Here is a 12,675-nt window from a genome sequence, read left to right on the forward strand (position 1 = left end):
GAGGGTTCAGAGGAGATTTACGAGAATGATTCCAGGAATGAAAGGGCTTAAGTATGATGAGCGTTTGTCGGCTCTTGGACTGTACTCGCTGGAGTACAGAAGGATGAGAGGGGACCTCGTAGCGACATTTAAAATGTTGACAGGTAAGGATAGAGTAGATGTGGCTAGGCTGTTTCCCTTGGTGGGCGTGTCCAGGACCAGAGGGCACAATCTTAGAATTAGAGGGTACAGTTTCAAGACAGAGATGAGGAGAAGTTTCTTTACCCAGAGGGTGGTGAAATTGTGGAACTCCTTGCCACGCACAGCAGTGGAGGCCAGATCAGTGGGGGTATTCAAGGAGGAGATAGACAGATATCTAAATAGTCAGGGTATCAAGGGATATGGGGATAAGGCTGGCAAATGGGATTAGAAATTTTTTTTTCTCTTCTTTTTTTCCCACCCCATTTCTTTTTCCCTTTTCCTTGGAGCAGACTCGATGGGCCGAATGGCCTGCTTCTGCTCCCTTATCTTGTGATCTTGTGAATCTCCTTCAGGCAAAAAGTAGAATCTGCCATAGAAATCCATTATTTCATAGTGGAAGAAAAAGAGACATGCAATTACACTGTACTCTTGACTATGTCAAAATGTCCCAAAACAGACTAGATGCAGCAAGAAAGTAGGCCATCTGGCCCATCAGCTCAATATACAAGCAAATCAGCTGGTGCCACTCCCTCACCCTTTTCTCATACTGCTGCAAGTTCTTCCATTTGAAAGACATATCCAGCTCTCCTTTTGAATGTTACAATTAAATCTGCCTCCACTACTACTGTAGTGCATTCCATATCCTAAACACTCATTGTGTAATAAAGTTTCCCCTCATGTCAGTTTTGGGTTTTTTTTTGCCCATCACATTTTCTCTATACCCACTAGTTCTTGACCACACTACACTGGATAAGCATTACCTACTCCGTCTATACCCACTCTGTCTATACCCTTCATGAATTTAAGTATCCCTGTCAGATCCACACACAACCACAACTCAGCTCCCCCAGTCTGTTCACATAAATGAGGTCCCTCATCCTTGGAATCATTTCGGCAACCTATAAAGCTTTGAGATGCTTCCTAAACTGTGATGTCCAGAACTGGACACATGCTCCAGTTGTTTCCAAAACAGTGTTTATAAAGGTTCATTGTGGTTTTTTTGTACTTGTACTCAATGCCTCTACTTATAAATCCCAGGATTCCATATGCTTTTGTTTTTAAACACTTTCCCAACCTGCCTTACCACTTTCAACATATCATGTACAGACACCCCCAGATCTCTGTGTTCATGTACCCATTGTAGAATTGTGCCCTCTAGTTTATATTGCCTCTTTTCATCCTTTCTTCCAAAATGTAAAACTTCACATTTCTCAGCACTGTTTCACCTGTCACCTTTCCACTCATTCCACCAAACTGGCAGTATCTTTTTGAGGTTTATTATTATCATCTGCACATTAACTATGCCAAGTTCTGTTGCATCTACAAATCTGGAAATTCTACACTGTACATCCAAGTCCAAATTTTTAATACACAAGAAAAACAGTGGTCCTGGTATTGGCCCTTGAAGGAACTCCACTATATACTTCCCTGTAGTCCAAACAACAGGCTTTCACAACTAGTCTATTTCCTATTAGTTAGCCAGCTTTCCAATTATGCTGCTGTAGCTCCTTTTATTCCATGATCTTAATTACTGATGAGGAGTCTACTTGTGTAGCACCTTATCAGATACCTTTTGAAATATAGGCAGCTGTCATAATGTAGATGGTCTTTTAATAGTGATATATTAGACCATGCAATTATGTGGACATGTTACTGCTTCAGTAATTGACATTTTAGCATATTGGAAAGTAGTGATTTTATTTATATATATAATGGAACAAGTGTTATTATTGAGGGAATAAAATAAAATAAAAACATCATTGAGGATCTCAGAAAAAATATTGGAGGATTAGCACGATATCAAAGCAAGAAAGATTTAACTGCTCCCTTGGCACTATCTCTAGTAGTTCTGTATGCAATTGCGTGCCCAGGTATATGCACTGCATGGTACTTTATACCAATATACATTGTAGTGTCAAAAGACGTTCTCATATTACAAACCATGGTATGATAATCTGAATTTTTCCTTCAAAACTCTTGTATGGTTTCAGCAGAGGCTATCCCATGTGCTAGCTTTAGTTAGGTTTATCTATCACAAGATTATTCCGTATGGAAGAAGGGAAATAAAGAAGAAGACGGAAAAATAAGAGCTATTACCCAACCATGCCAACAATACACCTCTTCAGAGTATGAGCAGAGGCCTGGAAATACGTTGGCCACAGATACAAAAGGAATATAAAAACATGAAATTGAGATAGAATGTAGAACATGAGAGCACAGTACAGGCCCTTCAGCTCACAATGTTGTGTCGACATTTTATCCTGCTCTAAGATCTACCTAACCCTTCCCTCCCACATAGCCCATTTCTCTATCATTCATCTGTCTATCTAAGAGTCTCTTAAATGTCCCTCATATATCTGCTCCAACAACCTCTGCTGGCAGTGCACCCACCACTCTCTGTGTAGAAAACATATCCCTGACATCCCCCTTATACCTTCCTCTAATCACCTTAAAATTATGTCCCCTTGTGTTAACCATTGTCACCCTGGGAAAAAAGTCTCTGACTGTGCACTCGATCTATGCCTCTTATCATCTTGTACACCTCTATCAAGTCACATCTCATCCTCCTTCTCTCCAAAGAGAAAAGCCTTAGCTCACTCAACCTATCCTCATAAGACATGCTCTCCAATCCAGGCAACATCCTGGTAAATCTCCTCTGCACCCTCTCTAAAGCATTCATATCCTTCCTATAATGAGGCAACCAGAACTGAACACAATACTCCAAGTCTGGTCTAACCAGAGTTCTATAGAGCTGCAACATCACCTCACAGCTCTTGAACTCAATACCCCGACTAATGAAGGCCAACATGTCATATGCCTTCTAAACAACCCTATTGACATGCGCGGCAACCTTGAGGGATCTATCGATGTAGATCCCAAGATCCCTCTGTTCCTCCACACTGCTAAGAGTCCTGCCATTAACCTTGTATTCTGCCTTCAAATTCGATCTCCCGAAGTGTATCACTTCACATTTATCCAGGTTGAACTCCATTTGCCACTTCTCAGCCCAGCTCTGCATTCTATCAATATCCTGTTGTAATCTACAGCAACTTTCTACACTAGCCACAGCACCACCAACCTTTGTATCATCAGCAAACTTACTATCCCATCCTCATCCAAGTTATTTATAAAAAATCATAAAGAGCAGGGGTCCCAGAACAGATCCCTGCAGAACACCACTGGTCATCGACCTTCAGGCAAGATACGCTCCATCTACCACCACCCTCCGTCTTCTACGGGTGAGCCAATTCTGAATCCACACAGCCAGGTTTCCCAAGATCCCATGCCTCCTTACTTTCTGAATGAGCCTTCCATGAGGAACCTTATCAAATACCTTACTAAAATCCATGTACACTACATCCACTGCTCTACCTTCATCAATGTACTTTGCCACATCCTCAAAGAATTCAATCAGGCTCGTGAGGCACGACCTGCCCCTCAGAAAAGCCATGCTGAATGTCCTTAATCAGCCTATGCTTCTCCAAATGCCTATAAATCCTGCCTCTAAGAATCTTATTCAGTAACTTGCCCACCACTGAAGTAAGACTCACTGGTCTGTATTTCCCGGGGTTATCCCTACCCCTTTTCTTAAGCAAAGGAACAACATTTGCCTCCCTCCAATCATCTGGCACTACTCCTGTGGCCAGTAAGGATGCAAAGATCATCGCCAAAGGCGCAGAAATCTCTTCCCTTGCTTCCCATTATAACCTTGGATATATCCCATCCGGCCCCAGTGACTTATCTATACTAATGTTTTTCAAAAGGTCCAGCACATCCTCTTTCCTCACGTCAACATGCCCTAGCATATCAGTCTGTCGTACACCATCCTCACAAACGTCAAGGTCTCTCTCTCTATCTGGTGAATACTGAAGCAAAATAATCATTAAGGACCTCTCCTACCTCTTCCCACTCCAGGCACACATTTCCTCTTTTAATCCCTGATCGGTCCTACCCTCACTTTAGTCATCCTCCTATTCTTCACATACGTGTAGAACACCTTGGGGTTTTCCTTGATCCTACTCCCCAAGGACTTCTCATGCCCCCCTTCTAGCTCTCCCAAGTCCATTCTTAAGCTCCCTCTTGGCTACCTTGTAACTCTCCAGAGCCCTGTCTGATCCATGCTTTCTAAACCTTAGATAAGCTTCTTTCTTCGTCTTGACAAGATATTCTACATCTCTCGTCAACCACGGTTCCTTCACTCTACCATCCTTACACTGCCTCAATGGGACAAACCTATCCAAAACCCCATGCAAATATTCCTTAAACAACCTCCACATTTCCTCTGTGCACTTCCCCAAGAACAACTGTTCCCAATTTATGCTCCCAAGTTCTTGCCTAATAGCATCATAATTCCCCCTCCCCTAGTTAAATACTTTCCCAAATCGCCTGCTCCATTCCCTTTCCAAGGCTATGGTAAAGGTCGAGGAGTTATGGTCACTATATCCAAACTGCTCTCCCACCAAGAGATCTGAAACCTGATCAGGCTCATTGCCTAGTTCCAGGTCCAGTATGGCCTTTCCTGTAGTCGGCCTGTCTGCATAATGTGTCAGGAATCCTTCCTGTACGCACCGAACAAACTCCGTCCCATCTATCCCCTTTACACTAAGGAGGTGCCAATCAATATTAGGGAAGTTGAAATCACCCATGACAACAACCATGCTATTTTGGCACCTCTCCAAAATCTGCCTTCCGATCTGCTCCTCAGCGTCTCTGGTGTTATTGGGGGCTCTGTAGAATACTCCCAATAGAGTGATCGCTCCCTTCCTGTTTCTGACTTCCACCCACACTGACTCAGTGGACAATCCCTCCAGAACATCCTCCCTTTCTACAGCTGTGACAGTATCCCTGATCAGCAAAGCCACTCTCCCACCTCTTTTACCTCTGTCCCTGCCTCTTTTGAAACACCTAAACCCCGGAATGTCCAGCAGCCATTCCTGCCCTTGCGACAGCCAAGTCTCTGTAATGGCTACCACGTCATAGTTCCATGTACTTACCCACGCTCTAAGTTCATCAGCCTTTTTCCTGATACTTCTCACATTAAAGTAGACACACTTCAGCCCATCCAACTGACTGCAATTTTACCCTTTCAACCGCCTATCCTTCCTCACAGTCTTTCTACACTCTGTATCTACTTGTACACTAAATGAACCAACCTCTAACCTATCACTCTGGTTCCCATCCCCCTGCCTAACTAGTTTAAACCCTCCCCAACAGTTCTAGCAAACCTCCCCGCAAGAATATCGGTCCCCCTCCAGTTCAGGTGTAACCCATCCCTTTTGTACAAGTCATACCTTCCCCAGAAGAGATCCCAATGATCAACAAATCTGAAACCCTGCCCTCTGTACCAATTTCTCAGCCACGTATTTATCTACCAGATCATCCTATTCTTACTCTCACTGGTGCATGGCACAGGCAGCAATCCAGAGATTACTACCCTTGAGGTCCTGCTTTTCAGCTTCCTACCCAACTCCCTATATTCCCTCTTCAGGACCTCATCTCTTTTCCTACCCACGTCATTGGTACCAATACATACCACGACCTCCGGCTGTTCACCCTCCCCCTTCAGAACGCTGTGGACCCAACCCAGGACATCCCTGACCCTGGCACTGGGGAGGCAACATACCATCCAGGAGTCTATTTCACGTCCACAGAATCTCCTGTCTGCCTCCCTTTCTATAGAATTCCCTATCACTACTGCCATCCTCTTCTCCCCCTTTCCTTTCTGCACCAGACAACCTGACTCAGTGCCAGAGACCTGGTCACTGTGGCTTTCCTCTGGTAGGTCGTCCCTCCAACAGAATCCAAAACAGTATACCTGTTATTGAGGGGAACGGCCACAGGGGTACTCTGCACTACCTGCCTATTCTCAGTCCTTCTCCTGACAGTCACCCAGCTAACTGCCTCCTGCAGCTTCGGAGTGACTGCCTCCCTGTGGCTCATGTCTATGTACTCCTCATTATCTCGTAGGAGCCAAAGGTCATCTAACTGCAGCTCCAGTTCCCTAACACGGTTTGTAAGGAGCTGCGACTGGATGCACCTCGTGCAGGTGTACTTATCAGGAAGACTGGATGTCTCCCAGATCTTCCACATCTCACAAGCTGAACACAACACTTACCCTGGAGCCATTCTCACTACTCTGTCCTGGCACTAAAGGGAAAACCAAATCAAAGAAAGAAAGGAACTTACCAGAGACTTACCTGCGCCTCTTCTCAGCGAAGCCTCTTGAGCCAAAGCCTCAATATCCCACTCACACAATGGCCGCTCCGCTTATACCTGCCTTACCTTTATTTGCTGCTGTTAATAAGCCAATCAACTGGCAACAATTTGCAAATGAGCCTCGTTTAGACTCTTGCAAGGTTAAACTCACAAGCTCAGGCACAAAGACCCACCTTTTTTCTTTTTGTTCTGTTTGTTCAAAGCAGAACATACCTAAGAGGGAACAGTTGTAATTTGTGATGACCTTGCCAGAGATGGAGATGTTCAGCTATTAAGACACTCTAGGCTAGCTTAAACAGGAGGCTTTATTTGGGGATCCATTTCCCTTAGCACAGATGTCAATAGCTCAACGTTAAGGATGCAGGACTAGAGAGGGGCATAGGCATAGATTCAAGTTACTAGGAAGCGCTTTAGAGCGCTTTATAGAAAAAAACAAAATTAACCAAAAAGTGGTGGGGGTCTAGAATTCATTGCTCATAAAGATGGTTGCTCATAAACCTGAAAATCATTTATAAAATACCTAAAAGAGCAAAATGATCGAAAGCTTTTTTGTTTGACCAGCCAGCATCTGCATAAAGAAATGGATGGCTTCTTTCTATTAATTTTTTGCAAAATGACAAAAAATGAAGGGTATTAGCCCAATGTCTATCACATCATGGACAGCACAGTAGCATAGTGGTTAGCACAATGCTTTACAGCGCCAGCGACCCAGATTCAAATCCGGCCACTGTCTGTAAGGAGTCTGTACATTCTCCCCGTGTCTGTGTGAGTTTCCTCTGGGTGCTCCAGTTTCCTCCCACATTACAAAGACATACAGGTTAGGTAGTTATGGGCATGCTATGTTGGCGCCAGAAGCGTGGCAACACTTGCAGGCTGCCCCCCAAAATCACTACACAAAAGATGTATTTCACTGTGTTTCGATGTACGTGACTAATAAAGATCTTATCTTATCATATGCTTACGCACAACCATTTTATTTTTACTTCCACAAAAAAAAACAAAAATAAAACTTATCTGAATTAGTCAATACTCTCTTTAATAGCCTTTAAAGAGGACAGCTTCAAGGATTAAAAATGAGCATTTTGTGCAGATTTGCTGTACTGAAAAGTCTCTGTTTACAAATGCAGGGCAAGATATGACATTAACATTAGATAAATGCAAACATTCTAACCTTCGACTCTGGCTTATCTTTCTCTGACAAATCTCCCAGTTCCTCTGGTCCTAGGGCAAATAGTGATTCTAATTCAAAGAAAGAAAAAGCAGTGCATTAATTTCAGGAACAACAAGTACATTTATATAAACCCATTGACGTTGTAAAGTGATTCTGACTCTATTTATGCCTCTCATTATTTTATATACCTCTATCAAGTCTCAGCCTCCTTTGGTCCAGGGAAAACAAGCCCAGCCTATCCAATTTCTCCCCATAACTAATGTCCTCCAATCCAGGAAATATCATGGCGAATCTCCTCTGCACTCTCCAGAGCAACAACATCTTTCTTTAAAGCAATTTGTAGCAAGATTGGAGGAGGTGAGGGAAAGTTTTAATCACACAGACGGTGGAAAGGTTTGGAATTCACCAGTTGAAAGGATCATTGAGAGAACAACATTCAATCATTTTGATAAAAATTTAGGGATGATCACTTAATATGCCAGAAATCTAAAATCAGACACAAGAAGTGTGATCAAGTTGGATTCATCTTTTTTTCCAGTTGTCATAAACAGTCAATAAACGTTCAATGTCAGTACACAGATAAACAAATTGGGCACGAATTATACTCTTAAGGCCTCCTCCAATGTTGTGAATTTCCTTGATCTATATTTTCCAAGCAGAGGTGATGGAATGACAGGAGGCCATGTAGCCAGTAGGTTCAGGTTGGGCAGGATTTGGCGCCTACCCATAAGCTAACAAGCAATTTTAAAATGTTCTCAAGTTTATGATGAGCAGAGATGTAGCTAGTTAAGAAAACATTTGAGTGGTCACATCAATAGGTAACAAAAGCTTGTTATGTGAGCTTTAGCAAGAAATAATGTGAAATAAATGTGAAAATGGCAATATTATGGTGGTGGGAGGTTGGTGGCCCTTGCCTTTACGAATGAAATGAAGACAGAGTTGAAAGCTCAACTCAGAGGCAAATACAATCCTGCAAATATAAGCAAAAAGTTTCTTTGCTTCCAATATCCCATGCATTTTCCTATATAGTACCAACATCATGCACCAAATTCTAATAAATGGGGTGGTTTGGGGAAGTGGGCAGAAAAGATTGGATGGCAGCATTGATAGTCAAGCAGCTGGTTCCAATATTTCTGTTAATGTATTTTGTCACAAAATTATGCAAAGCCTATCACTGCAACCCAGAAAGATTTGTATTCCAAATTCTTCTGGCCCACTCAAGAAATTATGCTGGGTTAAGCAGCTGCTGATGCTTTTCACAACCTCAAAACATTTCATTAGAAGCCAATTAAGCATATCCTTGAAGTGCAGAAAACCCATCAACCAATTTCCTTACAGTAAGGTCCCACAAACAGGAATCTGATAATGACCTGATAATCAGATTTTTTTTAAATGTTGGCCAAAGAGCAATCAGGACTCCCCTGCTCTTCTTCCAAATTGTGTAATTACAAGCACCAGAAACAGTCTTAAGACAATATCAATGATAGCACAGCTTTCATCCTCAATTTTGTACTATAGGTTCAGTTTGTGTGTGCAAGTATCATGGACAGGATTTTAGCCCAGTTTTAAAGCATTTCATGTGTCCTCTCCATTGGCCGTATCTGGAACACACTTTAGAAACATTATGTTCCATTATGGCCTCCTTCCGTGTCATTTGACCCATTGAGTCTACAGGGCTCTCAAAGCAATCCCATTCTCCCAGTAATTTGCCCCTAAGCTATTCTCTCCCACATGCATGCCCATTAACAACCGCTCCCCTTCTCCTACCAACCACCTACATCAGAGATAATTTACAGTCGTTACTTCGCCTTGCAACCAAAAATCAATGCACCACTTCTGTCAGTATGAAGCAAAACATATTGATGTATCAATGCTATCCATAAGGAACTGGATTCTAGGACTAGAGGGCATTACATAGAGAGGAGTAAGGCTCTTAAGTATTTAAAAACTAAGATGCAAATGGGAGCATGGGTAGACTAGGAGGCAGGTAAGGATGCTGTGTGAACAAGGCAGTGTACATCTTAGAAAATGGTAGCTAAGATTTTGGATATCAATTTTACAAGTAGTACAAGGTGGGAGGTTGGCCAGGACAGCAGTCAAACCTATAGGTAAGAAAGGGAGAGGTGAGGGTTCAACAGAAGACATTTGGAAAAAGAGACAACATTTGAGCTGGTTAGTCCTGGTGATACAGAAAACATGAGTTTTGGAAGCACAGTTTGGGATGAAATAGAATTCAGAGATTGTGTACTGTCTAGTGTAGAAACCGGGCATAGCAAGGGAGGAGTTTCTGTATTACCTTTTGTCATACGAGGAGGCCATTTTGGCCCATCGAGTCAATGCCTGCTCAAAGAGCAACCACATTCCCTACTAATTTTCCCTGTATCCTGGTCTTCCTATATTCCCATCAACTTCCCAGATTCAACAACACACTCAGTAACACACATTAGGGGCAATTTACAGTGGCTGATTAACCTGTAAACATCTTTGGGGTGTGGGAAGAAACAAAAGCACCCAGAGCAAACCTACACAATCACAGGGAGAATGTGCAAACTCCACAAAGACAGCAGAGGTCAGAACTAATCCTGGGTCGCTCGAGCTGTAAGGCAGCAGCTCTTCCAGCTGTGCCAATGTGCCTCTCTGGTTGGTGACTAATGAGCAATGTCTATGATGGGGTTCAACAATAGTTGTTTCATTCTTACTAATTTATTTGATGGTAGGAAATTTATGTTCATGCAATACTGAATATCCGACAGAGGAGACCTTCATATCAATTGTCTGGAGAGATCATGTGGCAGGAACCATGTGCTCTAACCCAAAGAATTGCAATTATTTTTTATTTAAATAAACCATTACATCAAAACACAAGGCAACAAGAAACTGTGAAACAGGAGTAAAAATGGTTTCAACTTCATTGACTAAATAGATATCATAACTCTTTCTTGTATCTACTTCAATCCATCATTAAATAATTTACCTCGGAATTCTGGCGTATATAGCAAAGTTTGAAGCAGTGAGTTGAGGTAGCAGGTGCCTCCCTGGTTTTTGATTCCACTGAGGTTACAGGCTGCTCGATGCGCTGGTGGCTCAGTATCCTTTTTCCTTGATTTTCCCCCATTCCCCACTTTGTTCTCGCACACAAAACCCGAGTCTTCCTCTTCCTCAAACATGTCCCCAAACATTCTGCAAAGTGTGAGGCACTCAATCTCTCATATGGCTGCTTTGGCCTAAAAAAAACTGAACTTGCAGCTTAATAATTTAACGTTATCTCATTCTCAGCAGCATTAGAATTTCTGTTTTGTTGGCAGCTATAGGTTTGAAGTTCAGGCAGTGTCTTTCTTCTGAAAAAAAGAAAAAATAATTATGAGTCTTAAATAATATAACATGAAAGTGCATTAAGCATTTTTTTATCTATACCAGTTACTTGTAGAGTTATCCAATTGGTCCCACTCACTCATTCTTCATAACCCTGCAAACTTTTTCTCAGGTTTATCTAAATCCCTTACAGCAGTACACCTCGAGCACAATAACCAATTATATAATGTTTCCTCATTTTGCTTCTGTACCTTTTGCCAAATAATTAGGCAAATCCATGTCTTCTTGTTAACAACCCTTCTGCCATTGAAATAAGATGCTTATTTTAGGCTACAGTAGTGCATTAGCAAAAATAGCAAAGCACTTGGCACACTGAATTAACCAATATACTTTCTATAGTCATAAAAATGACTGCAATTTCCAGTTAACATTTCTGATTTTGAGATAATGGGTTACCATATTTCATGTGTTTTATATTTCTGAAATGCTTGCATCCAGCAATTCTTTGGGGTAACATACTCTAACAATAACAGTTTAACTGGCCACTAAGATCAAATCATTAAGAATTAAACATGAGAGGTGAAGCCTTTCGGCTTGTAATTTTACTTAAAAATTAGCACCAACAAGAACATTGGCCACAGTACAGTATTAAGAAATCCTGAAAAAAAACTCAGCAGGTCAGTCAGCATTTAAGGAAAGAGCAAATTTATTAATAAGGAGCACATCTTTCCTCACTGTTGTACAGAGAAATTTATTAGGGACGCCACTGAATTTAATTCTCTTACCTGCTCCCAAATACAGAGCACATCTCAATATATACTGAATGCGTGATTTGCTTCTGAAATCAATCACTGGTCATCACAAAATAAAGCTGTAGTTATTGTCGGAACTCAGTGAACTTGTCAGTTATTGACTGCATAAGTCTTCCCGGCCAGTAACAATTGCAATAAGGATTCTTGCATTATGTGCTAATATACAGATAGATATCCAATATTCTCAGCATATGACCCAACAGCAATGCAGCCTTATGGAAATACTCAAATGACACCAGGAATAGCAACAAAGTAAGTACTGATGTTTATGCTTTAGTGGACTAAAGCCTGAAACACTTCTTTTACTGCTATTTGCAGATATAATGGATGACCATTCTCATCTGTAACAAAAAATTAGCTTGCTTACAATCTCCAGTTACTTTCTCAGCATCTAAAAGCTCCATTAGAGCAGGAGATTTTCAGAAAAAGCAGGTCAAATTAGGGTAAACTTTCACTGAGCACCTCTGAAAATGACAGTGCTTATGCATTTACTCATGCATACAAGTAATATCATTGCAATATGAAAAGTGTTTTATTTGCTGTTAAGCTAACTATTAATCATCATTTATATCACATTATTTTAAAAAATGTTGTATATAAACACAGGTGGAAAAAATGCTTTAGGCCAATCAGCAGAGATGAAAAATGGATAGGGTGAAAATTTAAGGAAAAGAAGTTTGCTTAAATCGAATACTTCTAGCCTCCACTAATTAAATATTCAGCATTGTTCCCAACTTTTTACAGTAAACTGCAGGAAAATCTAATGTGATCTTTGCAGGAGTGATCTTTACGTCTACAGAACAATAAACTGCGATAATTAGAGGAAAGTTTAATGTCCACTACATTTCAATGACAATCAACCAAAATGAAGTGCAGCCAGTGCCAAGGCATGCAAGACTCAAATGGTATGAAATGCAGACTGAGTGCATGCTTTGTAGTACTCCTTCAGTCATCAAGTGAAACGCTGAGCCTCAAGTCAATTTA

At 41.5% G+C, this 12,675-nt stretch overlaps 1 protein-coding gene across 2 annotated transcripts in view; it reads right to left on the minus strand.

The window, feature by feature from the left end:
* usp40 (ubiquitin specific peptidase 40) overlaps positions 1–12,675 on the minus strand; it is a 102,637-nt gene that overhangs the window by 82,774 nt on the left and 7,188 nt on the right. For both annotated transcript variants that reach the window (XM_052028716.1, XM_052028709.1), the window contains exons 2-3: positions 10,542–10,905; positions 7,568–7,635 (exon numbers count right to left, since the gene is read on the minus strand). In XM_052028716.1, the coding sequence (XP_051884676.1) occupies positions 7,568–7,635; positions 10,542–10,746 (273 nt within the window). In that variant the 5' untranslated portion in view covers positions 10,747–10,905. The remainder of the gene's footprint in view (positions 1–7,567; positions 7,636–10,541; positions 10,906–12,675) is intronic.

This window comes from Pristis pectinata, chromosome 1, assembly GCF_009764475.1.
Source record: "Pristis pectinata isolate sPriPec2 chromosome 1, sPriPec2.1.pri, whole genome shotgun sequence".
Lineage (NCBI taxonomy): Eukaryota > Metazoa > Chordata > Chondrichthyes > Rhinopristiformes > Pristidae > Pristis > Pristis pectinata.